At 49.7% G+C, this 27,441-nt stretch overlaps 1 protein-coding gene across 4 annotated transcripts; it reads left to right on the plus strand.

The window, feature by feature from the left end:
• Window positions 1-26,817, plus strand: LOC120360707 (histo-blood group ABO system transferase). 4 transcript variants are annotated; one of them, XM_074394555.1, is made up of 8 exons: window positions 1-84; window positions 15,632-15,701; window positions 16,387-16,443; window positions 17,905-17,952; window positions 19,308-19,343; window positions 19,890-20,024; window positions 21,062-21,706; window positions 26,286-26,817. In XM_074394555.1, exons 1-8 carry the CDS (start codon window positions 57-59, stop codon window positions 26,326-26,328), a joined length of 1,062 nt encoding a protein of 353 aa, XP_074250656.1. In that variant the 5' UTR covers window positions 1-56; the 3' UTR covers window positions 26,329-26,817. The 4 variants fall into 4 exon arrangements, with proteins under 4 accessions (XP_074250656.1, XP_074250657.1, XP_074250658.1 ...); XM_074394556.1 differs by having other exon boundaries at window positions 19,893-20,024; XM_074394557.1 differs by lacking the exon at window positions 17,905-17,952.
• The last annotated feature ends 624 nt before the right edge of the window (window positions 26,818-27,441 follow it).

Consider the following 27,441-nt stretch of genomic DNA (forward strand, 5'->3'; position numbering starts at 1 on the left):
CCGCCCCAGGGCTACCGGGCGGGCGGAAGGCGGCGGCGGAGACCAGGCGCGGAGCCATGGCGGAGCAGCTGCGGACGCTGGCGGGTGAGTGCCGGCCTCGGCCCCAGGTACCCGCGAGGGAGCCGCTGCGGCCGGGAATCCGGGGTGCGCTCCACAGCTGGGTCGGGGCAAGGGGGGCGCCCAGGACTGGGAGGACTCGGGCCCGCCGCCGCCCCAGCCTTCGAGACCCTGCGCCCTGGGGAGCCGGCGGCAGGTGGGCGCGGCCGCGATGTCGGGACCCGCAGGTCGGGTGGGCGCGGTGGCGCTGCCTGGCGGGGGGCTCGTCTCCGAGGTGCCCGGTCCTGGGGAGGGCGGGGTCCCCCGACGCCGTGCGATCTCCGGCCTCTCCTCGCCCCTCCACGCTCCCCGCCTTCCCTGAGCTGCGATTTTCAGCACAGATCGACGGACCCTGGACGAGGACGAGGCTCGGGGCTGCCCTGCCCGCCCCCCAGCCCTCCCCTCGGGCACGGTGACCAGGTGCCGGGTCAGCCGGGAACAGCCTCCAGACCCCAAACGCGGAGGCGCCTCCGGAAGGAGGTGGGCAAGTTCAATGCCAAGCGTGACCCGGGGCCTGTGCCCCAGGCGCTCAGGTGATGTAGGAAATAAGAAATTATTGAGGCAGCCGGCCCCGAGGCTCAGGCCTATAGTCCCAGCACACTAGGAGGCCGAGAGTGGATCACCTGTCCTTAATTTTCTTGGCGCCAGAAGACAAATTGGGTATTTACCCAGAAAACGGCGTCGGTTCAGAGGGAGGGACGCAGACCAGCGAACGCCGCCGCCGAAGGCCGGGGAGAGCCAGAGCCCAGAGCCGCACACAGTCCTTTAATTTAGAGGACTGCTGCGCACACGTCTGGGGAGAGAAATGTTTGACTTTGACTCGCAGTCAGGTGGGGGATAAGGCCTGGCGAGGCCAGAGTTGGTGAGGGTCCTGCCCGGGAGGTGCAGCCCCGGAGGTGCGGGAGGGAGAGGAGTGGAAAATTCATAAAGAAAACCGCGTGGGTGTGTGGTAGGTCGCGGCCCTGCCCTCAGCAATCCTCACCATTTGCCAGGGTTTGCTGTGTCAGTACCGCTGAGTTCTCAGGATGGAACAGCAAATACCTCCCAGGTGGTTCTTTCGCCCATGGGAAAACAGGTTTGGGGCAGTGCTCAGTTCCCAGGCAGGAAGGGCTGAGTGGGGCCGGGGACTCAGGTCTGCCTGTGAGCACCTGCCTCTCAGCGCTTTCCAGCTTCTTCCCTGTTCCTCCTTTGTTGTCTTTTTTCCTCCCCCCCCCCCCTTTTTTTTCCTCAATATGTTTCAACAGATCTATACAACAAACGGCACATAAAATGTACAGTTGGATACATTTTGATCCATATAGACACAGCTGCCATCCCAGGAGTCAGTCCTGCTCCAAGGGTTTTGCTGTCTTAGCTGGTCTCATGTCAGGGAGCCTGGGAGGGCCAGGGACTCGGCAGTTGCTCTTCATACCGCTGGGGTTCTGGCACTGGGGCTGGCTCATAACTGAACCCAAGACAAATATCCTGAAGACTAAAAAGTTAGGTCTTTCAAGAAACCTGGCAAATGAGTTCCCGTTCACAGGTTACCCACATTCATGCATATTGATTTACTCATCCAACCATGCTGGTTGAACGCTGATGAGAACAAGCAGACCTGTGCCAGAAGGTGCCTGCAGCTGGGGACTGCAGAGTGGGTGTCCTTAGGGACACCAATGGCGAGGGACACAGTGTGTGGAAATCTGGGAGAGGAGCATGTCAGGGAGAATAGCTTACATGGGGAAGGCCCTGCTCCAGAAATCAGTCAGGCTTGTTGGGAAGGGCAGCGTGGCCCCAAGAAAGCTGGGAAGAGGACATGAGAGAGCCTCGGAGATGACCGTGAGGCTGTGGTTGGTGGGCGGTGAGCTGGGTGTCATGTGCTGGCTCCTCGGAGAACGCTCAGCTCCTTTACACCCATCAGAATCCCTGGAGGATTGAGATCACGTGCCGTTCTGGAAGCTGGCAGTGCTCTGGGTCCCAGCTCTCCCTTCTGGTGGGTTTCACCAGTGATTGGCCAGGAAGAGATCAAACCGTTCCTGGACCAAACTGAGGGTTGGGCTGCGATTTCTTGTGGCCCGATAACAAGATGTAGATGAACTGAAGAGGAAGAAAGTTTTTATTTCTGTAACTGGTTACAGGGAGAAGGCCTGGAAATTATCTCCAGACCAACTCAAAATTACAAAGTTTTCCAGAGCTTAGATACCTTCTAAGCTATATGTCTACGTGTAAATGTGCATTCATCTAAAGACGTTAAGTGATTGACTTCTTCTAACCTATAACTAAAGTCTGAGTCCTGAAGACCTTCCTCTGGAGCCTCAGTAAATTTACTTAAACTAAAACCCTTATCTTGTTTCCTGCTAAATCATGGGGGTTTGGGGAGTTCCTTCAGACCCCCACTAAACTTACTTGTGGAGGCCTGGGAAGTTTCTGTGAACCCCCAATAAAATTTGTTTAATCCTAAATGGGTCCTGTTAAGAATTCCTTCATTATTCTGTCATGCTTTAAGGCCTAGGAAAGGTCTAGGCAAAACTCTTGGTGGGCTTTTGTTACATTCCAGCCTTTGTATAAGAGCACTGGCTTTTAATATTTAAGTTAACCACATAGTACTGAAACAGTCGTTACGGAGGCCTGCGTTATAGCGAGACCTGGCCTACCACAAAACATCTTACTCAGAATGGTGCCCTTAACTTCAAACAATCAGCTTTGACAGAGCACTCCTGAGTACACCCAACATTTCTTCCTTCAGCTTAGGGTCACAGGGCTGGGATTTATGGCACTGTTAAAAGAAACAGCCTTATTGAAGTGTCATTGATATGCCATAACATTCACCTGTTTCAAGTGAATTATTTTCTGTCAGTTTAGAGTTGGTTTCCATCCCCAGGCCCCAATACTCCCTGGAGCTCCTTTGCAGTCACTCCCCATTCCCAACTGGCCTCAGACAACCACTTCTGTCTCTCTAGTATGAAAGTTTTACATTTTGATCCATTTATTAATTTTTTCTTTTATTAATTGTGTGTCTGGTGTCATATCTAAGAAATCTTAATCCAATGTCACAAAATTTTAATCTTATATTTTCTTCTAACCACTTTCTAGTTTATGTGTAAGAATCTGTCCATTTTACCTAAGTTGCGTAATTTGTTGGCCAACAGTTATTCATAGTAATTCCTTGAAATCCTTTTAATTTCTGTAAGATTGGAATTGGTGTCTTCTCTTGTATTACTGATTTTAGTTATCTGTGTGTTCTCTCTCTCTCTCTCGTCAATCTAACTAAAACTTCGTCAATTCTGTTAATCTTTTCTTAGAACTGACATTTGACATTTTTTATTTTATCTTTTTCTTTCTGTTCTCTATTCTTCCGCTCTAATATTTATTAATTTCCCTTCTTCTTATCACTTTGGATTTAATTTGTTCTGTCTTTTCTTTTTGTAGTTATTTACGATGGAAGCTTACCGACTGATTTAAGATTTTTCTTTTCTAATCTAGACATTTACAGCTATAACTTTCCCTTGAAACAGAGCTTTAGTTATATCCCATAAATTTTGGTATGTGGCGTTTGCATTTTCATTCAGTTCAGAGTATCTTTGGATTTTCTTCTTTGACCCATTGCTTATGTAGAAGTGTGTTAATTTCTTTTCTTTTTTAATAAGAAAAAGAATAAAGAAGAGGAGGAAAGAGAAAGAGGAAGAGGGAGAGAGGATGGGGGTATTGCTTTACTGTCCGGGCTAGAATCCAATCTAAATATGGGTATGCCTATAATTGTCCTTACTAATGGAGACATAAAAGAAAATGAGGGAAGAGAATAACAAACAGGGAGCCAGCCAACATTTCGTTTAAACTTCTAAGTTGAAGGCCGGGCGCGGTGGCTCAAGCTTGTAATCCCAGCACTTTGGGAGGCCGAGGCGGGTGGATCACGAGGTCGAGAGATCGAGACCATCCTGGTCAACATGGTGAAACCCCGTCTCTACTAAAAATGCAAAAAAATAGCTGGGCATGGTGGCACGTGCCTGTAATCCCAGCTACTCAGGAGGCTGAGGCAGGAGAATTGCCTGAACCCAGGAGGTGGAGGTTGCAGTGAGCCGAGATCGTGCCATTCCACTCCAGCCTGGGTAACAAGAGCGAAACTCCGTCTCAAAAAAAAAAAAAAACAAACAAACAAACAAAAAAAACTTCTAAGTTGATATGATGTGGTACTGATAAGAGTGTATATTTTGTGTATGTAAAGCAGAGAGTTTTATAAATGTTAATTATGTTTACTTGTTCCAGATCTGAGTTCAAGTCCTGGATATCATTGTTAATTTTCTGTCTCATTGATCTGTCTAATATTAATGTTGAAGTCTCCCACTACTATTGTGTGGGAGTCTAAGTCTCTTTATTAGTTTTGTATGTCTGGGTATTCCTGTATTGGGTGTGTATATATTTAGGATCTTTAGCTCTTCTTGTTGTTGCATTGATCCTTTTATCATTATATAATGTCCTTCTTTGCTTCTTTTGATCTTCATTGCTTTAATGACTATTTTATCAGAGGCAAAAATTGTAACTTCTGCTTTTTATTTATATATTTTAGCTCTCTGTTTGGTTGGTAAATCTTTCTCCATCCCTTGTTTTGAGTCTTTGTGTATCCTTGAATATAAGATGGGTCTGGATGCAGCATACTGATGGGTTTTAGTTTTTTACTCAAATTGCCTGTCTTTGGATTGGGGGATTTAGTCAATTTAAATTTAGAATTAATAATGATATATGTGAGTTTAATACTGCCATTTAATATTAGCTGGCTATTTTGCCCATTAGTTGATGTAAATTCTTCATTATATTGATGCTCTTTTTGGTATTTTTTAGAAAGGCTGATACTGTTTGTTCCTTTCTATGTGTAGTGGTTCTTTCAGAAGCTCTTGTAAAGCAGGTCTGGTGGTGATGAAATCTCTGAGTGCTTGCTTATTCACAAAAAACTTTATTTTTCCTTCACTTGTGAAGCTTAGTTTGGCTCAATGTGAAATTCTGGGTTGAAAGTTCTTTTCTTTAAGGATGTTGAATACTGGTCCCCACTCTGTTCTGGCTTGTAAGGTTTCTGCTGAGAGATCTGCTGTGAGTCTGATAGGCTTCCCTTTGTGGGTAACCTGACCTTTCTCTCTGGCTGCCCTTAGCATTTTCTCCTTCATTTCAACCCTGGTGAATCTGACGATTATGTGCCTTGGAGTTGCTCTTCTTGAGGAATATCTCTGTGGTGTTCTCTGTATTACCTGGAGTTGAATATTATCCTGCCTTACTAGGTTGGGAAAATTTTCCTGAATAATATCCTGAAGCATATTTTCCAGCTTGGATTCATTCTCTTCGTCACATTCAGGTACATCTATCAAGCGTAGATTAGGTCTTTTCACGTAGTCCCATATTTCTTGGAGACTTTGCTCGTTCCTTTTTATCCTTTTTTCTATAATCTTGTCTTTTTGTTTTATTTCATTGAGTTGGTCTTCGACCTCTGATATCCTTTCTTCTGCTTGATCAATTCGGCTGTTAAAACTTGTGCATACTTCACGTAGTTCTCGTATTGTGTTTTTCAGCTCCATCAATTCACTTATTTTCCTCTCTAAATTGTGTATTCTTGTTGACATTTCGTCAAACGTTTTTTCAAAGTTCTTAGTTTCTTTGGATTGGGTTAGAACAAGTTCTTTTAATTCACAGAAGTTTCTCATTATCCACATTTTGAAGCCTGCTTCTGTAATTGGAACACACTCGTTCTCCATCAAGCCTTGTTTCGTTGCTGATGAGGAACCGTGATCCCCTGCTGAGGGAGAGGCATTCTGATCTTGGGTATTCTCAGCCTTTTTTGGCTGTTTTCTTCCCTTCGTTGTAGATTTATCCATCTGTGGTCTTTATAACTACCATCTTTGTAATTGGGTTTCCGAGTGGATGTCCAACTTATTGATTCTCAGCGCCGAAATCTGAGCAACCCACTGCGTCGACTAAATCAGAGGCGTTAAGATTGATGGTGCTTTTCTGACTCTGCACCAAGAACCGAAGCTCTGAGGTGCCGGCAAAACTGCCTCACCGGTCACAAGAGTCGCGCTGGCGACCCGTGGGGCTCCTCCGCTGGGAATCTCCTGGTGCATGAGCAACAAGAATTCATGTGAAGGTGTGGTGTCCTCTCGTTCTTTGTGCTTTCTTTCTCGGGAGCTACAATCCCGAGCTGCTAGTGATCAGCCATCTTGGATCTCTGTCCGCATTTTTCTCAGAAGTGTGTTAATTTCTATGTATTTGTAGATTTCCCAAATTTCCTTTGTAATTTCTAATCTCTTTCCCTTGTGGTGAGAGAAGAAACTTTGTGGATATCAGTCCTTTTGCATTTCTCAAGACTTGTTTTATGGTCCAGCATAAGATCGATCGTGGAGATTGTTCCACGTGCACTTGAGGAGAAGGTGTCTTCAGCTCTTGCTAGGTGGAGTGTTCTAAACACATCAGTTACGTCTAGCTGGGGTCTAGTGATGTCAAGTCATCTCTATCTACTGATTTTCTAATTATTCTCTCCATTATTGAGAGTAGGGTAGGATTTTGGTGTCCCGTTATTGGTTTTTTTGGATTTTTTTTTTTTTTTGAGACAGGGTCTCACTTGGTCACCCAGGCTGGAGTGCAGGGGTGTGATCGCAGCTCACTGCAGTCCCCACCTCCCAAGGCTCAGGTCACCTCAGCCTCCTAACTGCAACTGCACACAAGCAGTATCATGCCTGGATAATTTCTCTATTTTTTGTGGAGACAGGGTTTTGCCATGTTACTCAGGCTGGGCACGAACTCCTAGGCTCAAGTGATCACCCACCTCTGCCTCCCAAAGTGCTGGGATTACAGGCATGAGTCACCGTGCCCAGCCCAACAATTATTGTTGAGTTGACTATTTCTCCCTTTGTGAGTTTTTGCTTCCTGTATTTTGGGGCAAGGTTGTCAGGTGTGTGTATATTTCTACTTTTTATATTGTCCTCATGGATTGACTTTATATCATTGCAGAATGTTTCTCTTTATCTCTAATAAGATTTTTCATCCTAAAAAATCTGGCTGGGCACGGTGGCTCATGTAATCCCAGCACTCTGGGAGGCCGAGGAGGTTGGATCACCTGAAATTAGGAGTTGGAAACTGGCCTGGCCAAATGGTGAAACTCTATCTCGACTAAAAACACAAAAAATTAGCCAGGTGTGGCGGCACATGTCTGAAATCCCAGCTACTCGGGAGGCTGAGGCATGAGAATTGCTTGAACCAGGGAGGTAGAGGTTAAAGTGAGACAAGTGGCTCATGCCTGTAATCCCAGCACTTTGGGAGGCCAAGGCAGGCAGGTCACCTGAGGTCAGGAGTTCAAGACCAACCTGGCCAACATGGTGAAACCCCATCTCTACTAAACATACAAAAAAATTAGCCAGTTGTGGTGACTCGTGTCTGTAATTCCAGCTACTGTACTTGGGAGGCTGAAGCATGAGAATTACTTGAACCCAGGAGGCCGAGGTTACAGTCAGCTGAGATTGTGCCACTGCACTCCAGCCTGGGTGACAGAATGAGACTCTCTATTAAAAAAAAAAAATCTATTTGACCTGATTGGTATTGCTTGTCAAACTCCCTTACGGTTATTGTTTGCATAGAAAATCTATCCTTTTGCTTTGACCTATTTGTATCTTTGTTTCTGAAGTATGTCTCTCATAGACAGCTCATAGTCAAAGCCTTAGAAAAAAAAATCCAGTCTAATGATCTCTGCCTTTTGATTGGTGTATTCGGTCTATTCAGATTCAGTCTTATTATTGCTATGGCTGGATTTTCATCTATCAGCTCACAGTTTGTTTTCTATATTTTGTGTCTTTTTGTTCTGTTAATCCTTTACTGCCTTCTTTTGTATTAAATATTTTCTAGTATACCATTTAGGTTCCTTTTTTCTTTTTTCTTTCTTTTTTTTTTTTTTTTTTTTTGAGACGGAGTTTCGCTCTTGTTACCCAGGCTGGAGTGCAATGGCGCTATCTCGGCTCACCGCAACCTCCGCCTCCTGGGTTCAGACAATTCTCCTGCCTCGGCCTCCTGAGTAGCTGGGATTACAGGCACGTGCCACCACGCCCAGCTAATGTTTTGTATTTTTAGTAGAGACGGGGTTTCACCATGTTGACCAGGATGGTCTCGATCTCTCGACCTCGTGATCCACCCGCCTCGGCCTCCCAAAGTGCTGGGATTACAGGCTTGAGCCACCGCGCCGGCCCCTTTTTTCTTTTTAAGTGTGTATTTTAAAGTTACTTTCTTCCTGTTTGCTCCAGGGATTACAATGTGTATTTTAATTGATCACGATCTACTTCAGATTAATACTAATTTTAGTAAAATACAGAAACTTTAATATAACTCCATTCCCCACCCCCACCTTGTTTGTGGTTTGTAGTGTTATTGTCATATATATTCATCTATATATATTATAACCTCAACAATACTGTGTTATAATTATTGTGTCCCACAATCTTATTTCTTGTAAATTCAGTAAGACAAGGAGAAAAATACTTTTCAAGTCTTTTATATTACACTGTGTATTTACCATTGGCTTTACTCTTGATTTCTTTCTGTACATTCAAGTTATTGTCTGGTGGCCTTTCCTTGCTCCGGTATATGTAACAGCTTCATTTCCTCCTTGCTCCTGTGTGCTATTGTTGTCATATATATTATATATGTTTATGCTATGAGCCCATTAATTAAGACAGCTTAGCAAGGTCTCAAGATACAAAGTCAATGAATAAATCAGGCCGGTGCAGTGGCTCACGCCTGTAATCCCAGCACTTTGTGAGGCTGATGTGGGCAGATCACTTGAGGCCAGGAGTTTGAGAGCAGCCTGACCCACATAGCAAAACTCCATCTCTATAAAAATACAAAAAAAAAAAAAAAAAAAAAAAAGCTGGGTGTAGTGGCACATGCCTATAGTCCCAGCTACTCGGGAGGCTGAGGCACAACAATCACTTGAACCGGGAGGTGAGATTGCAGTAAGCCGAGATCACGCCACTGCACTCCAGACTGGGTGACAGAGCAAAACTCCATCTCAAAAAAAAAAAAGAAAGAAAGAAAAGAAAGAAAGAGAATAAATCAATAGTTTTTCTATAATACTTGCAACAATCAATTGAACAATGAAAAATTTAAAATACCATTTACAGTAGCATCATAAAACATAAAATACAGAATAATTTAGCAAATTAGGAGAAATGCATATACAATTAAAACTGCAATACAGGCCAAACACCGTGGCTTATGCCTGTAATCCCAGCACTTTGGGAGGTCAAGATAGGCAGATCACTTGAGCCCAGAAGTTTGAGACAAGCCTGGGCAACATAGTGAGACCCTATCTCTTAAAAAAAAAAATTAACTGGGCATGGTGGCATGCTGGCACCTGTAGCTCCAGTTACTCAGGAGGCTGAGGTGAGAGGATGGCTGGAGCCCAGGAGACAGCGATTGTAGTCTACACCAGCCTGGGCTACAGAGTGTGACCCTGATGAGACAGAGAGAGAGAGAAGAGCGGGAGAGGAGGAGAAGAGGAGAGGGGAAGAGGGAGAAAGGGAGAGGGGAAGAGGGAGAAAGGGAGAGGGGAAGAGGGAGAAAGGGAGAGGGGAAGAGAGAGAAAGGGAGAGAGAGGGGGAAAGAGGAAAAGAGGGACAGAGGGAGACAGGGGAAGAGGGGAGGGGGAGGGAGGGAGAGAGGGGGGAGGGAAATAGAGGGACGGTGGGAGGGAGAGGGAAAGAGGGAGAGGGAGAGGGAAAGAGGGAGAGGGAGACAGGGAGAGAGAGAGAGGGAGGGAGAGAGAGAGGGAGAGAGGCCAGGCCGACAGGCAGGCAGTCCACAAAAAACCATGTGAGACCCTGTCTCTACAAAAAAAAAAATTAGCCAGGCATGGTGGCATGCACCTATACCCCAGCTACTCAGGAGTCTGAGGTCAGAGGATGCCTGGAGCCCAGCAGGCACAGATTGCAGTGCACTCCAGCTTGGGTTACAGAGCAAGACCCCGACAAAGCAAAGCAGAGCAGAGCAGAGCAAAGCAAGGAAAGAAAGCCACAAAAAAACCAACACTGCGGCCGAGCGCGGTGGCTCAAGCCTGTAATCCCAGCACTTTGGGAGGCCGAGGCGGGTGGATCACGAGGTCGAGAGATCGAGACCATCCTGGTCGACATGGTGAAACCCCGTCTCTAACTTGAAACTCCAGAAGTTTTTGTAAAGTTGACAGAGCTGATTCTAAAATTTATATAGAAATGCAAAGGTCTCAGAATAGTCAAGACAATTTGAAAAAGAGAAACAGAGTTGGAAGACTTACCTTCCAAGCTGGATTTCAAGGTAGATTACACAGCTACAGTAATCACAATAGGCTGATTAGGATAGATAGATAGATCAATGGAATAGAATGCAGAGTTTAGAAACAGACCCACACAGATAGTCAATTGATTTTTTTTAATAGTTGCTTTTCAGTAAGGCTGCTAAGATAATGTGATGGAGAAACGAAGGTATTATCAATTCAAATGGCTGATATGACTGGATATCCATTTGGGGAACAAAAAGGGACTTTATAGCCTTTCACATGATACACAAAAATTATGAAACTATGAAGAAAATATGAGAAAATACTCATAAACTTATGGCAGGAATTTAATAGATGAGACAAAAAAGCTCAAACCATAAAAATGGTTTCATTTTCATAAGGATAAATTAGTTTATCAAAATTAACACTTCCCTTCAAAAGAAAAAATTAAGGAAAAATGAATATACGAATAAACAAGCCACAGACAGAATATATTTGTTTTTTAAGAAGTATTTGGTTTTTAATTTTTATGGGTTCATAGTGTATATATTTATGGGGTCCATGAGATATTTTGGTTCAGGTATACAATGGAAAATTCACATCATGGAGAACTGGTATCCATCCCCTTAAGCAATTATCCTTGGTTTTACAAACAATCCAATTATACTCTTTTAGTTATTTTAATTTAATTTTTTTCTCAGACAGAGTCTCGCTCAGTCACCCAGGCTGGAGTGCAGTGATGTGATCTCTACTCACTGCAACCTCCACCTCCCAGGTTCAAGCAATTCTCCTGCCTTAGCCTCCCGAGTAGCTGGGACTACAGGTGCATGCCACCACACCTGGCTAACTTTTGTGTATTTAGTAGTGATGGGGTTACACCATGTGGACCAGGCTGGTCTCCAACTCCTGACCTCAGGTGATCCACCTGCCTCAGCCTCCCAAAGTGCTGGGATTGTAGGCGTGAGCCACTGTGCCCAGCCTCTCTTTTAGTTATTTTTAAATGTACAATTAAGTTATTAGTGACTATAGTCTCCCTGGTATGCTATCAAATACTAGGTCTTATTCCTTCTATTCTTTTGTACCCATTAACCATCCCACATATCCTCCCACCCCTGCCACGGCCCCTCCCAGTCTCCGCTAACCATCCTCCTATTCTCTATCTCCATGAGTTAATTGTTTTGATGTTTCGATACTACACATAAGTGAGAACATGCGGTGTCTGTCTTTCTGTGCCTGGCGAGAAAATGTTTGTAATATTTGTATTTAGCGAAGGACCTATATCCAAAATATAAAAGTAAATTCTACTGCTCAATAATAAAACAGAAACAACTCAATTTAAAACGAGACCCAGTGTCTACAAACAGTAGAATAATTAGCCAGATACGTTGGTGCATGTCTGTAGTCCCAGCTAATCAGGAGGCTGAGGGGGGAAGATGGCCTAACCACAGGAATTCGAGGTTGCAGTGAGCTGTGATCATGACACTGCACTCCAGCCTGGGTGACAGAGTAAGACCCTGTCTCTAAAAGAAAATAAAAACGAATGTCTGGGTGAGGTGGCTCATGCCTGTAATCCCAGCATGTTGAGAGGCGGAGGCAAGTGGATTGCTTCAGCCCAGGAGTTCAAGACCAGCTTGGGCAACAGGGTAAAACCCCATTTCTATCAAAATCCCCCAAAATTAGCTAGGTATGGTGGTGCACTCCTGTAGTCCCAGCTACTCAAAAGGCCGAGGCGGGAGGATCATGTGAGCCCAGGAAGTGGAGGCTCCAGTGAGCTGGGATCCTGCCACCGCACTCCAGCCTGGGCAACTGGAATGGGACGGTGTCCCCTAAAATATATATAAGTAAATAAATAAATATGAAATGGGCTGGGCGTGGTGGCTCACACCTGTAATCCCAGCACTTTGGGAGGCCAAGGCAGGCAGATCATGAGGTCAACAGATGGAGACCATCCTGGCCAACATGGTGAAACCGCGTTTCTACTAAAAATGCAAAAATTAGCTGGGCTTAGTGGTGCCTGCCTGTATCCCAGCTGCTCAGGAGGCTGAGGCAAGAGAATCGCTTGAACCAGGGAGTCGGAGGTTGCAGTGAGCCGAGATCGCTTCACTGCACTCCAGCCTGGTGACAGAGTAAGACTCTGTCTCAAAATAAGATAAAATAAAATAATAAAATGAGCAAAACATTTGGACAGGCTTCGTAAGAAGCAAACAAATGGCCAATACATGAAAAGATGACTGTCCTGCTTAGTCACTGGCCACAATCAGATACCACTACACACCCACTAGGAGGCTAAAACGTAAAGGAGTGACCATCAGGTGTCTGCAGGAGTGTGGAGCACCGTGGCTCTCTGGCATTGCTGGTGGGAATGGAGAGCTCAGTAACCGCTTTGGAAAGAAGTTAAACCCATGCTTACCGTAAGATTCATCTTTTCTGCTCCTTAGTATTTACTCAAGGAAAATGAAAACAAAGGTCCACAGATCCCTGCACACGAGTGTTTATAGAAGCTTTGTTGCTAGGGGCCCCAAACCGTAAAAACCAAAATATCTGTCAATAGGAGACAGGATAAACCAGGCGTCCCCAAACTTTTTACACAGGAGACCAGTTCACTGTCCCTCAGACCGTTGGAGGGCCGCCACATACTGTGCTCCTCTCACTGACCACCAATGAAAGGGGTGCCCCTTCCTGAAGTGCGGCGGGGGGCCGGATAAATGGCCTCAGGGGGCCGCATGCGGCCCGGGGGCCGTAGTTTGGGGACACCTGGGATAAACTAATTGTGGTGTATTAATAATGGCGTTTCTCCGCAATAAAAAAGAACGAACACCTGATACACGAGACAGTGTAGGTGAATCTTCAAAACGTCCTGCTGTGTGATGTAGCCAGACAGAAAAGAGCATGTGGCAGGCGACTCTGTTTATGGGAAACACCAGGGAACCAGATCAGGGGTCAGGAGGGACCTTATTGGGGTGAAGAAAATGTTGTCTAACTTGTTTTGGGGGTGATTACATGTGTGCATTGTTCAAAACGCCTCAAAACCGTGTAGCTAAAGAGCATAGATTTTACTGGATGTAAGTTATCCCTCAAATGAAGTTGATTTTCAAAGTTTTTCAAAATGGAATAATTTCTGCCAAATTGCAGGACAATTATTTTCATCTAGATTTCCCTACAATCTACCGACCGCAAAAGTGGAAAAAATAATTTGAGACGTGTAAAGTTGAAATTTTGTCTCCCACGTTTCTGTTTCAGGAAGCTATTCGAGATAAATTGTTCCATGCTCACAGGATTTAGAAGGGTGGAGGTAAATACAGATGAGCTTTATGGGATAAGAAGTAGCAGAACAATTAGGTGAAAGGGACTGATTTCAGGGGAAGGAATAGGAACCGGGCCGGAAGACAGAAGCCTTCTAGGCTTGACCTTGTGAAAATGGCAGTCCCCTCTGACCTGCGGGGGATACGTTCCGAGATCCCTGCTGGATGTCTGACACCACAGCTAGTACCAAACCCTATACAGACTATGTCTTCCCCTATCCACACATTCCTATGACAGAGTTTCATTTATAAATTAGGCACAGGATGGAACTAACAACCATCATCATAATATAGAACAATTATAACAATATATTGTCCAAGGCAGGCGGATCACCTGAGGTCAGGGGTTCGAGACCAGCCTGGCCAACATGGTGAAATCCTGTCTCTACTAAAAATACAAACAATTAGCTGAGTGTGGTGGTGGGCACCTGTAAATCCAGTTACTCTGGAGACTGAGGGAGGAGAATCGCTTGAACCCGGGAGGTTGCAGTGAGCCAAGGTTGCCCCATTGCACTCCCAGCCTGGGCAACAAGAGCAAACTCCATCTCAAAAGCAACACAAAACAGTATACTGTAATAAAGGTTATGTGAATGTGATCGCTCTCAAAACTATATATATATATATATATATATATTATATATATATATGTATGTATATATATACATATATACGTATATATATATATATATTTATATTTAGTTTGTGGGTTTTTTCTTTTTTTTAGAGACGGTCTTGCTCTGTCACCCAGGCTGGAGTGTAGTGGTGCATTCGTGACTCACTGCAGCCTTGACCTCCTAGGCTCAAGTGATCCTTCCACCTCAGCCTCCTGGGACCGTAGGGGTGCACCACTATGCCCAGCTAATTTTTTTTTCTTTGATAGAAGTGAGCTCTCACTATGTTGCCCAGGCCGGACTAGAACTCCTGGCTTCCAGCAGTTCTCCTGGCTTAGCCTCCGAAGTGCTGGGATTGCAGGCATGAGCCCCCAGACTTGTCCTCAAAAGACCTTGCTGCACTGCACTCACCTATTATTGGCCTTTGGTTGACCACGGGTCACTGAAACTCCAGCAAGGGAAGGCGTGGATAACGGGGAACTACAGCACGTGACTTGAACATACATCAAAATCACCTTAACAGAAACCCCACTGATTGTTTCCGGGACACGGTGTCCCGACCTGCAGGACGACAACAGGAGCCCAAAGGGAGGGAGTGGGGATGGATGGGCAGGAGACGCGAGAAATGGAGACAAGACAGGAGTCTGATCAAGTCTCGTTTATTGTTGCTGAGCTCACAGCTTAAATAGGCCAGGCAGGGGGGCGGGGCAAAGGAAGCTTGCAGTTGGGAAATTGCGGCCAGGTGTGCCTCGTGCCGTTACCAGCCTCGTGCCGCCTCGTGCCGTCCACGGGCTGGACCTGAATCATCAGGACTTGAGCCTTCCACAAGCGGCACCTGGGCTCTCTTGGCCCCAGGATTTGGCCTGCTGCTCACAGCCTCCCACAACACGGGCCTCTGAGAGGGCAGGGAGACACCGGGGGAGGTTGGAGGCTCCTCTCCGTGGCAGGAACTGGTCTGGCCTCCTGGCTCAGCCTGGCCGTGAGGCTGTCCTGGCCTCCCCCATGGGTTCAACAGTGAGGTGCTCATTTCAGTGTGGCCCCCTTCGGTCTCCCATGGGAAGAGGGTGCTGCGTAGAAGGACGTCATTGGGAAGACAGGGTGACGCTCAGAGTCTGTGGGAGCAGTCGGGCTGATGAGCTGGGAGGAGCAGACCACCTCCCTGTTCTCTGAGCGGGAGGAGGGCCGGGTCTGGACTGGGTTTGCAGATGCTCAGGGGGGTCTCAGAACATTCCCTGTGGGCAGAGGGACGGCCTTGGCAGATGAAGGGCCCTCGCAGGGTCTGGTTTCTGAATCACAAGACGGGACACGGAGACTGGGGCAGGTGAGCGGAGGAGGGTGAGTGATGTGATTTTTCCACACCTGTTTTCCAGGAAAACCAAAATGCTCCGCACCTCTACCCATGATCCTTTTCCTAACAATGCTTGTCTTGGTCTTGTTTGGGTAAGACGCATTTGCCCATTGGTGCTGGCCCGGTTTGGGGAGAAGTGGCCACAGCAGCTATTCAGACCCATGGGGACCCTGTCAGCCACCAGGCATCACGGTAGCCATCAGGGTCCTGATGACAGCTGTTGCCCACGTCCGGCTGTGGGGGAGGCATGTTTACTTGCTCCCTTATTTAAGTCTCCCCGGGCAATGGGCTCCTCACTCTCCCATTTAAAATTTTCATAAGTGGGGCGTCTTGGGCTGGGAGAGCGAGCCCCTTACCCACAGTTGCGTGGCTGGGGCTGGGGAAGGCAAGCCTGGGTTCCGAGCTGTTAGCCGTTTCCAGACACAGAAGGTCCCAGAACCACAGAGTGGGGCATCTGTGGACATGGCCTGGAATGCTCCCTGAGGTGGCCTCGGGGGCTGCACTGACCAAGGCATGGGGGCGAGGGGCCTTCTGCAGCTGCTGCAGGTGCCCATACGTGAGCAATATCCCCAGGGACCCCCTCCTGCCCACCTCCTGGTGTGGTATGTGGGAGGCGCCAGGGCTTTGCTGAGAATGTCTCCTACCTGCCTGGAGGCCTTGCAGCTCATTGGGGACTCCTGTGCTCAGGGCTGGCCCCAGCACGTGCAGTTTGGAGGAAGGGATCGATGGGCAGTCTTGATTCTGTGTCCTGAACCTTGACACACTTCCTTCCTGCAGTTACGGGGTCCTAAGCCCCAGAAGCCTAACGCCAGGAAGCCCGGAACTGGAGGCCCGGTGAGTGAGGGGAAGGGCAGGCGGACCGTCTGTGCTGGCCAGGGTGCTGGCTGTTGGCTGGGGTCCCACTCTGGGAACTCCCCCTGTCCCTCCCGGGCACACCCATGGGTTGGCCTGGGCCCCCTCTTTATCCTATGCCCAGCGTCGATGTGGCCAGCTCTGTGGCCTTGAAGGGTCACCTGACACGTCTGCCTCCACATCTCTGGAGTCAGCCTTGCCCTCCTTCTGACCCCCAGTCCCCGAGTCCAGCTTACTCAGAGTTCGCACACATGGTCTCTTCTCCCTGCCCATGCCTCTCCTCCTGAGTCGCCTTCCACCTGCCATCCTCAACTCTCGCTTTGCCCTCAGCCCTACGCTGGGTTTTCAAGTCCCGCCAGCCCTGCTGTTCAGCCGCTCACATGCCCACCGGCCTCTGCCTTCGCAGCCCTGCTCCATCGGTCCGGTGGGGCTGCCTCAGCTCTGAAACAGCCTCAGGCTTGTCTCCCCATCCCCATCAGCCCTGTTCCCCGCGTCCTCACAGTAGCTGGAGTGATCTTTCCAGAGCAGGAGGTAGGAGGCTCTCCACGGTCTGATCCTGCCTGCCTGACCTCCCCAGCCTCATCTCTCCCACCTCTGCCTCGCCCTCTGTGCTTCAGAGTGGCCTGTGGCTCGTCCACGTGCCGTGCGGTCCTGACTCCGGGCCTGTGCCCGTGCTGTGCCCCCTGCTGTGTCTGCTAACTCCCACTCGTGTCAGAGACCCCTGGCTGCAGAGCACCACCCCATCCATGGAAAATGATCAGCCACTGACCACAGCTGTCCCTGGGCTTCCCGGGGTGCACGGGGCTCACCTGGCTGGTTCACTTCGGGGCCGCAGGCAGTTGTGGGCAGACGGTGGGTGGCTGGTGTCATTGCAAGGACTTCCCTGCGTCTCTGGCAGTTGATGCTGCCTGTCAGCTGAGACACCTACCCACGGCCTCTCCCTGAGGCCTGGGCTCCTGCTCAGCTTGGTTTGGAAGTTCCAAAACCAATATCCCAAGAAGGAAGATACAGAAGCCCGATGGCCTTCTAGGGCCTGGCTTCAGAAGTCACCCAGTGTCACTTCTGCCACATGTTCTTTCTTAGAAACAGGAGTATCAGACCCCATCTCTTGATGGGAGGGGCCTCGGGGTTTGCAGACATGTTCTGAAACTCCACTCCACCCAGCCTTGGCTTTGACGTGTCTGGTGAACCTGTGGGCTGTGAGGTCCCCCAAATGCAGACCTCAGACAGCAGCATTGGCCTTATGGGGTCTGGCACACGGGCCCACGCCAGGCCCATCAGCATAGTGATTGCTGTTCTGTGGCTGTTTCTGGTGGACTCTGCTCCGCGCTCCAGGCTGACGCTGTGTCCCTTCCACTGGGACCCTCTGCTGGCTTCCATGCATTTGTGCCCTCAATCCCTGCTGCTGGAGTAAACTTCATCTCCTGTGTTCTCATTCTGCAGCACACCTCTTAGGGAACCGGGCGGTCTGCAGAGTGTCGCATTGCCAAGGTACAGTGTCTTCCTTCAGTGGCTCCCATGTCACAGAATTGTCCTGCAGCGGGGTACCTGCGTGTGTGTGGGCAGAGGCGTGTGGGAGCCGCTCCTCTTTCCTCCTTCGCCAGTCTCTGCTCTGACTCTGCCCTGGTCCTGCAGCCACTCAGAGAGCACGATGCAGCCGGGGCTGCAGTTTTCACCAGCTGCCTGTCACTGGCTTTGAAAGAGGAGGACCAGTGGTCTGCTCTGTCTGGGCCTCGGGGGCTGTTTCCCGGGATGTGGGCCTTTATCAGTGCTCAGATTGCGGGAGTCCAGGCAACCAAGGCCACGCTGCCCACACTGCTTTTGACTATTTTTTAAAATTGTGGTCAAATACACTTAACATAAAATTTGCCACCTGGATCATTGTTAAGTGTTCAGTGGTGCTAAGTCCATTCACGTTACTGTGCCGCCGTCACCAGGACTCTGTTCATCTTACAAAACTGAAGCTCTGTCGCCATGAAACAACCACTGCTGTGTCCCCTCCCGCAGCTCCTGGCACTCAACGTTCCATGGTCTGTGGCTCTGAGTCTGACCGCTACAACTACCTTTTATGAGTGGAATCAGTGGTAGCTATGTTTTTATGATGAGCTTAATTCACTGAGCTTGATGTCCTCACAGTCCACCCAGGCTGTAGCAAGTGTCAGAATTTCCTTCTATTGTCAGCTGATTCCCTGCTTTTAAAAGCCATCATAGGACATTCAAATTGTGGTTATTACTGACAATTTCAGTGGGTCCGGCTCATGTCTCCTAGGCCTCTCCAGGACTTTAGATGGGACATCACTGTGGCCCGCATGTCCCACAGGCTGTGTGTGGCACCTGATGGTGCTTTGTGTCACTGTCGGAGCAGGTGTTACTCCCTGACTTCTCAGAGAAGCCGGGCTGTGGATGGCAGCAGCCCACAAGGAGGCCCAGCAGGCTTCGGGCCCAGGTGGGGCGTCTGCACGTCTCAGGCCCTTTCCCTGGGAATGACCGGGGACAGGGGCCACACACGCAGCCTCCTCTCTGCCCACAGTGAATTAAGACATGACCCTTACATCCCTCCCAGCCTTAAGTGAAGTGGAAAGCAATGGGCCTGAGGTCACTTCGTCCCTATCCCCAGTCTACAAGTGCTGGATCGGAGACTCTGAGCTTCGGCCCTGCCCCAGGGTCCTGGGGTTGTGGGCTGACACAGCCCGGAGCAGCCACAGTGATTCCAGCCTGGGAGGGTGGCCTTGGCGGGAGGGTGGACGCCCGGTCACAGGGCAGCAGCTTTACGCGCCCCCTGCCTACTGCATCCCACGCTTCCCATGCAAACTCCAAACTCACGGGATGGCGCTTTGTGCTTGCAGGATGGTCTACCCCCAGCCAAAGACGCTGACACCCTGGTGAGTAAGTTATTGAAGCTGCACGAAGCTCCAGGGGCTGTTCTGAGGGCATTAGAGGGCGGTTTCCCTGATGGAAATCTCAGCTGGGGCTGCTTCGCCATTCTCTCCTCTCAGCTTCCCCGACATCTGAATTCAGAGGCCCACGTGGCTGTTCTCACTCCCTTTGCTTTCTTTGACTTGGTCTCTTGTTTTCTATCTTTGTTCACCAAAGCCCCTGCAGAGGCCTGATAGGTACCTCCCTCCTGGGGAGGGGGCTGGGGGAGGGTGCCGGTGGGGAGGGAGGTTCCTGTCTCTTTGCCAACAAAGCTGAGCTCCCTCTGTGGTCCGGCAGATCCAATGTTGAGGGAGGGTTGGGAATGACTGGCCCAGTTGGAGTCTGCATTTGCCTCTGGTTGGTTTCGGGGGAATGGAGGCTGCCTCTGGAAGGGTGGTCAGAGGAGGCGGAAGCTGATTGGGGTTTCCAGGTGGGTATGGCCGTGTGCCAGAGGTGTGTGTGGGTGGCGCCCTGCCAGCTCCATGCTACTGCACGCCTCTCTCCATGTGCAGTAGGAAAGACGTCCTTGTGGTGACCCCTTGGTTGGCTCCCATCGTCTGGGAGGGCACCTTCAACATCGACATCCTCAACGAGCAGTTCAGGCTCCGGAACACCACCATCGGGTTAACTGTGTTTGCCATCAAGAAGTAAGTCAGTGAGGGGGCCGAGGGCAGAGACTGGGCTGTGGGGAATGGCCGGGAACATCGAAGTCTCTCTTTGTGTTCAGGACAGAGTGGGGCAGCGGCCAGCCTTGTCCTCCCAGAGGGTAGATGGGAAAGGCCATTCGCACAGCATCTTACTGAGCTCACGTGGGCTCCCTGGGGGTAAAACTGAGCTCCTTATCCAGAAGCTGCATCTCACCGAGGGATGGCGGCTCCTGCTGCCCCCTCCTCTCTGTGCCTGTGGCTTCCCTCCTGCTGAGCCACCACCTCCATACAAGGCTCCAGGTGGACTCTGCTCACTGACCAGAGATGGTAGGAGGGGGACACCTGTTTACTGTCCTTGGACCCTAGAAAGAGGATGCTGGCAGAGCTGTGGTCACTCTGTGTCCTCAGATGAGGTGAAGCAGGCAAGGCAGTTGGCCCCAGACCTCAAGGGAAGCGGCTGACCCATAACGCCCTTGGACTGTGGGCCAGGCCAGCTTCATGGGGAGCTAGCGAGGTGAACGCAGACACGTACTTGCCCTCTCAGCACCTGTGGGCAGAGGGGCCAGTGACAGTGGAGGAGTCCAGAAATGACCTACTCTTAGAAATATGTGCAGTTCAAGCCTGGGAGGGAGGTAGCTGTAAGGTGCAGAAGCGGGCATGTGGAGCCCCGAGCACATTTTATGTGAGGGGGCACCTAGCTGATCCGGGCATAAGAGGGGCAGCCGTGTGGGGAGGCATGGCTCAGGCCATGCTAAGGGTGAGTGAGCTGGAGCCAGCCTGGGGCCCGCTGGGAGCCTCCAGCCGCCTGCCCTCAGCCCTCCTTACTATGAGGGGGTACTGGTGGTCCCTGCATTGCTGGGAAGATGATGAAGTGAGTCGCAGCCCGAGGACTCGCTCAGGACAGTGCAGGACAACGTGGTGCCTCTGCTCCTCTGAGCCTTCTAATGGCCACTGGCGGGAGCGCGCAGGGCAGGCCTCCTGCAGTCCAGAGGTGCACGGCCGGCCGCTCCCCCAGGCCCTGTCCTCCCGCCTTGCAGATACGTGGCCTTTGTGAAGCTGTTCCTGGAGACGGCGGAGAAGCACTTCATGGTGGGCCACCGGGTCAACTACTACGTCTTCACCGACCAGACGGCCGCGGTGCCGCACATGGCGCTGGGGGCTGGCCGGCAGCTGTCGGTGCTCGAGGTGCCCGCCTACCAGCGCTGGCAGGACGTGTCCATGCGCCGCATGGAGATGATCAGCGACTTCTGCGAGCGGCGCTTCCTCCGCGAGGTGGATTACCTGGTGTGCACCGACGTGGACATGAAGTTCAGCGACCACGTGGGTGTGGAGATCCTGTCCCCGCTGTTCGGGACCCTGCATCCCGGCTTCTACGGAAGCAGCAGGGCGGCCTTCACGTACGAGCGCCGGCCCCAGTCCCAGGCCTACATCCCCAGGGACGAGGGCGATTTCTACTACCTGGGGGGATTCTTCGGGGGATCAGTGCAAGAGGTGCAGCGGCTCACCAGGGCCTGCCACCAGGCCATGATGATCGACCAGGCCAATGGCATCGAGGCCGTGTGGCACGACGAGAGCCACCTGAACAAGTATCTGCTGCGCCACAAACCCACCAAGGTGCTGTCCCCTGAGTACCTGTGGGACCAGCAGCTGCTGGGCTGGCCCCCCATCCTGAAGAAGCTGAGGTAGGTGGCGGTGCCTGAGAACCACCGGGCAGTCCACAGCCTGTCAGCGGCTGCCAGGGGCTCTGGGAGGGCTGCCAGCATCCCTGTCTCCTTCCCTCCCTTGGTTTTAACAGAACTGGCAAAGTCGGCTTCCTTTTTCCATCCTGTTGAGAGTAACTGAAGCCTAAGTCCTGCCCCACGTCAAATCACACACACCCCCTCCCTGCCACAGAGACACACCATTACATACACAGACATACACCAACACAAAGAGACACAGACACGCGGACACAGATACACACACAAAGACACGCAGACACAGACACAGATACGGAGATACATGCAAAAAAGCAGAGACAGACAAGCATATAGAAATGCACAGACACACATACCACATATTCACACAGATATGCATGCAGATATACAGACATGCACACACACAGACAGACATGCATACAAACACAGATGCATGCACACAGACATAGGCAGCCAGAATTCAGGGCCTGGGGCATAAGCTTCTGGAGGTGCCACCACCTTCAGCCCCCACGGGGAGGTCCTGAGTCACCTTCTCCTTAGACAAGGGATCACGGAGGCAGTCTGCCAGAACCTGGAGGGAGGCCTCAAGTGGTCCTTCCACCTCAGCCTTCCAAAGTGCTACGATTATAGTCATGAGCCACTGCACCTGGCCCCAATATCATTTATTGCAGAGATTGTCCATTCCCCGTTGTATACTCTTGGCATTTTGGTTAAAAATCAGTTAACCATAAATGCATGGATTCACTTCTAGGCTCTGTATTCAGTTCAATTGGTCTGTTTCATGTCAATACCATGCTGTTTTGCTGTTTCGATTATTATAGTTTTGTAGCATACTTTGAAGTCAGGTACTGTATTGTCTTCAACTTTATTCTTTTGCCTAAGATTCCCTTGGCTATTCAGGGGTCTTTTGTGGTTCTACATGAATTTTAGGATTGTTTTCAGAGAAAAATGTCATAGAAATTTTGATAGGAATTGCATTGAATCTGTAGATTATTTTGGGTTGTATGGACAGTAGAACAATATTAGTTCTTCCAATTCATGAACATGGGATGTCTCTTTTTTTTTTTTTTTTTGTAGCGGGGGAAAGGTGGGGGTGCGGGCACATGGGATCTCTTTCCAGTTATTTGTAGCTTCAATTTCTTTCACAAATGTTTTCTAGTTTTCAGCATACAGATCTTTCATTTCCTTGGTTAGATTTATTCACAAGTATTTTTTGGTAGCTATTATAAATTAGATCGTTTTCTTGATTTCTTCGCTAGTATGTAGAAATGCTACTGATTTTTGTATGTGAATTTTATATCCTGCAACGTTACTGATTCCATTTATTCTAACCACTTATTGATAGAATGTTTAGGGTTTTCTATAAGATCATGTCATCTGTAAACAGGGACAATTTAACGTCCTCCTCTGCAATTTGGAGAGCCTGTATATCTTTCTCTTGCCTAACTGCTTTGGCTGAGAGCCGACTTGTTGGGTTTGTTGTCTGGGCCCTTGTGTTTTGTGTTGCTGGCTTCTCCAGCACCCAGTCACAGATACATGAGGCAGAAAGAAAACCCAGGGAACTCCTGCCATGTCATTCCTCAGGTCCCAAGGTCCCTACCGGGTCTGCCTTCCTCTCTCCAGCTTTCAGTGTTTTGTACGTATACAGTTCTGTATGTGCTCGTTGATGTATGTGTCACATCCAGGGAACTGTACGGGGATTTCAACTGTCTTTAGTGTCGGGCATGGGGACAGGTGCATCTACTCTACCTTGCCTGGAAGCAGAAGCTTCTTCAAGCCAATTTATCACCAACTGGCATGACAGAACTACTAGTTTAGTGTCTAGATGTCCCCACTAAGAGCGATCACCATGCAATCAGGTACTCTCTTCCTTCTGTCCTGTGTACGGGGACCTGAAACAGCGCCCAGTGCCCCGAGTGCACAGGAAGTCTGAGGTGCAGGAAAGAATGAGTCACGTAGCCTCTTATGTGCCCACCCAGTCATCCCAAGTCGGGCGCGGACCGGGAGCTGAAGTGACAAACGGGAGGTCAGGCAGTTCTGTTACTTACGCCTGGTTCTTCCTGACTCCAAAGGCCGGGCCCCACCCTGTGCTCCTTCCCAGCAGAAGTTGGTTTTATCCGGGTCTCAGGAGGACAGGATGGCTATTCCCGACCTTTGTATAGCAGTGCCGTTTCTCCCAGTTTCCAGAACATTTCGTGTGTTGCTGCGGAGGTCTGACAACTCTGAGTAGCCCCTTGCCCCTGGAGGGAAGTGGGAGGCTGAGACTTCCAGTATCCTACGTGGGAGCCACATTGCTCAGGGCAACCTCCCCTCCCAGAGAGGGAGGAGAAGGAAGAGGGAGGGCAGCCTTCCTCCCTCTGTGTTTCCCTGGAGACGACCTGCGTCCTGCTGTGGTTGCACCTGGACCAGCCCACAGGGACTGGAGTGAATAACTGCAGGTGGGGTGCACCCGGTCTGGGCGCAGGGTTTCCCTGAGATCCCGGGTCCCCGCCTCCCTGGGGCTTTCCGCGGCTTAGTGAGCAGGGTTGTGCGGACCACAGACGAGGCAGGCACCTACATAGCGTGGCCGGAGTCCAGCTGCTCTCCCCCTCCACGCCCCTCCCTGTGTCCTGCACCCCTAGAGTCCCAGCATCAGGGCAAGCGGCAGTTGCGGTTCCAGAAGTTCAAGTCCAGGCTAACTCCTCAAACGCACAGACTTTGCCCAGGAGGGGCAGGGAGAGGGCAGCCTTAGTGCCATCTTTGATAATTCTTTGTCCAAAACCAGCCTTGGGTGTGTGCCCAGCACGGTCAGAGCTGCAGCCTCTGTGGGCTCTGGCTCACCTGGAGTTGGAGTGACTTTTACTTCCTGGCCCCTCTCTGCTCTGTTTGGTGTAAAAAAAACAAAAACCAACACCTGCGGGTGGGACTAGGCGAGCCTTGACCTGCCCCGCTCTGCCCCTGCAGCCTCAGGGGCTCCATTCTCCCATGTGACTGCCCTAGGGGTGCTGGGGGTGGAGTGGGGACCAGACCCAAGGGGGTTCCAGGTACCGTTTTCCAGCAGGAGCAGCTCAGGTGTCACGAGTGGGGCAGGTGACCCAGGATCTGAGCAGGAACCCTCCAGGTGGAGGTGGGACCATCCATCTGCTTCCCACAGCTGCCTTCTGCTCTGTGGGCAGCCCCGGCTGAGAATCCAGTGAGAAGAGGGTTTTAAAATGGCTTTGATTTTAAAAAATGCTTAGTCATTCCTTTATTTTGTTGTTGACAGAGTCCCACTCTGTCACCCAGGCTAGAGTTGAGTGATAAAATCTGGGCTCACTACAACCTCCACCTCCAGGTTTAAGCGACTCTCTTGCCTCAGCCTCCTGAAAAGTTGGAATTACAGGTGCCCACCACCACACCCGACTAATTTTTGTATTTTTTAGCAGAGATGGAGTTTCACCATGTTGGCCAGGCTGGTCTCAAACTCCTGACCTCAAGTGATCCACCCGCGTTGTCCTCCCAAAGTGCTGGGATTTCAGGCATGAGCCACCACGCCTGGCCATGTTTAGCCATTTTAAAAAGTTGTGGGCCGGGCACGGTGGTCAAGCCTCTAATCCCAGCACTTTGGGAGGCCCAGGCAGGTGGATCACGAGGTCAAGAGATCGAGACCATCCTGGCCAACATGGTGAAACCCCGTCTCTACTAAAAATACAAAAAATCAGCTGGGCATGGTGGCACGTGCCTGTAATCCCAGCTACTCAGGAGGCTGAGGCAGGAGAATTGCCTGAACCCAGGAGGCAGAGGTTGCGGTGAGCCAAGATCGCGCCATTGCACTCCAGCCTGGGTAACAAGAACGAAACTCTCAAAAAAAAAAAAACAAATTGTTTTGGGCGGGGCACAGTGGTTCAGGCCTGTAATTCCAGCACTTTGGGAAGCCAAGGCAGGAGGATCACTTGAGCCCAAGAGATGGAGACCAGCCTGGGCAACACAGTGAGACCCTATTCCTACAAAAAAATTTTAAAATTAGCTGAACGTGGGGGCCTGCCCCTGTGTCCCAAGTACTCAGGAGGCTTAGAGAGGATCGCTTGGCCGGGCGCGGTGGCTCACGCCTGTAATCCCAGCACTTTGGGAGGCCGAGGCGGGTGGATCACGAGGTCAAGAGATCAAGACCATCCTGGCCAACATGGTGAAACCCCGTCCCTACTAAAAATACAAAAAATCAACTGGGCATGGTGGCACATGCCTGTAATCTCAGCTACTCAGGAGGCTGAGGCAGGAGAATTGCCTGAACCCAGGAGGCGGAGGTTGCGGTGAGCCAAGATCACGCCATTGCACTCCAGCCTGGGTAACAAGAGCGAAACTCTGTCTCAAAAAAAAAAAAAAAAAAAAAAAAAAAAAAAAAAAAAAAGTTGTAAATGGAGAATTACGTCTATTCTCAACATTAAAAAAACCTAAGTCAAAATTTAAAGGACTCCAGCAAGAATTGGCCTTTAGGTGCCCTGGGTCCCCTTCTTCCCACAACCCAGAAGAGTTTTCTAGTTTTCTTATTTATGAAATGCGTTTGACTCAAAGCTAGTGTTTTGAACCTGACTTTTCCTCTTCACAGACTCTCACAGGTCCTTCCCCAGATCCAAGAGGCTCTCCTGTGACCTGCTGACGGGCAGCTGCCTAGCTGTGATAGCACCTCCCCCCACATGGTAAGGGACCCCTCCCCAGGCCACACCTGGCAGAAGATGGCTGATGATGTTAGAAGCTTGAAAATAGTCTAAACCAAAAATAAAATTCTAAGCCCACTCCCCCAACCATCTGAATGGACCCCTCCTCTAGGCCAGGGCACTCCAAAGTTAACCTGAAAAACTGCTTCAGGCTGTGAAGAGAAGGTGGGGTGGACATGCCTCATTTATACCCTCCTCCCTTTTGGGATTCCGCAAAAGCTGACCAGCACTGAACATCAACACAGGCCTTACGTCTGATAAGAGGCGTTTACAGTCCTTTCTCTCTGAAGCCTGCTACCTGGAGGCTTCATCTGTGCGATGTAACTTTGGCCTCCACAACCCCTGATCAGAACCTAGACCTTCCTTTCTAGTGATAACTCTTTCAACCAATTGCCAATAAAAAATTGTTGAATCTACCTATAACCTGGAAGCTCCCCGCCCCACCTGTCTGGATGAACCAATGGGTGTCTCGCATGTGTTTGATTGATGCCTCATGTCTCCCTAAAATGTATACAGTTAGGCTGTGCCCAGATCGCCTGGGCACCTGTGCTCAGGACCTCCTGAGGGCTTGGTCACGGGCCATTGGTCACTCAGATTTGTCACAGAAAAAACCTCCTGAAATACTTTAGAGTTTGACCCTTTGGTTGACAATAGGCTGATCAAATTAAAGCTGTTGGAACTTTAAATGACTCTGAGCCTTGAAGGAATGTGATTCTGAGACCCTAGTCAAGCAGCGAGTCGCTGTGAACTTTGCCTCTCCAGTTATACATTAACCCTCTTCCTTTCCTGATTTGTAAAATGTTATGAAAGACGCAATGGCACCAGCTCTGAGACCCCGCCCCTCCCGGAGTAACTGACCTTTTGTTATGGATTAGCTTCCTTCTTACTTTTCTTGCCCCCAACTCAGGCCAGATGACACAAAAGACCCACGACTATCAAATTGCATAAGATGGATGTTAAATATACTTTTCCTGAAGGGAATGAGATGTAACCAAGCAAATTGCTGCCAGTCAGAAGCCAATCGTATGTGGGAAATGTTGTAATTAT

This window comes from Saimiri boliviensis, chromosome 2, assembly GCF_048565385.1.
Source record: "Saimiri boliviensis isolate mSaiBol1 chromosome 2, mSaiBol1.pri, whole genome shotgun sequence".
NCBI lineage: Eukaryota > Metazoa > Chordata > Mammalia > Primates > Cebidae > Saimiri > Saimiri boliviensis.

What these genes read in the sequence shown, in the direction of transcription:
- LOC120360707 (XM_074394555.1), top strand. Translation starts at nt 57, where the DNA reads ATGGCGGAGCAGCTGCGGACGCTGGCGG. An exon ending in GCAGCTGCGGACGCTGGCGG is followed by an intron (nt 85 to 15,631) that starts GTGAGTGCCGGC and finishes CCTGTTTTCCAG; the next exon opens with GAAAACCAAAATGCTCCGCA. An exon ending in ACTGTGTTTGCCATCAAGAA is followed by an intron (nt 20,025 to 21,061) that starts GTAAGTCAGTGA and finishes CCCGCCTTGCAG; the next exon opens with ATACGTGGCCTTTGTGAAGC.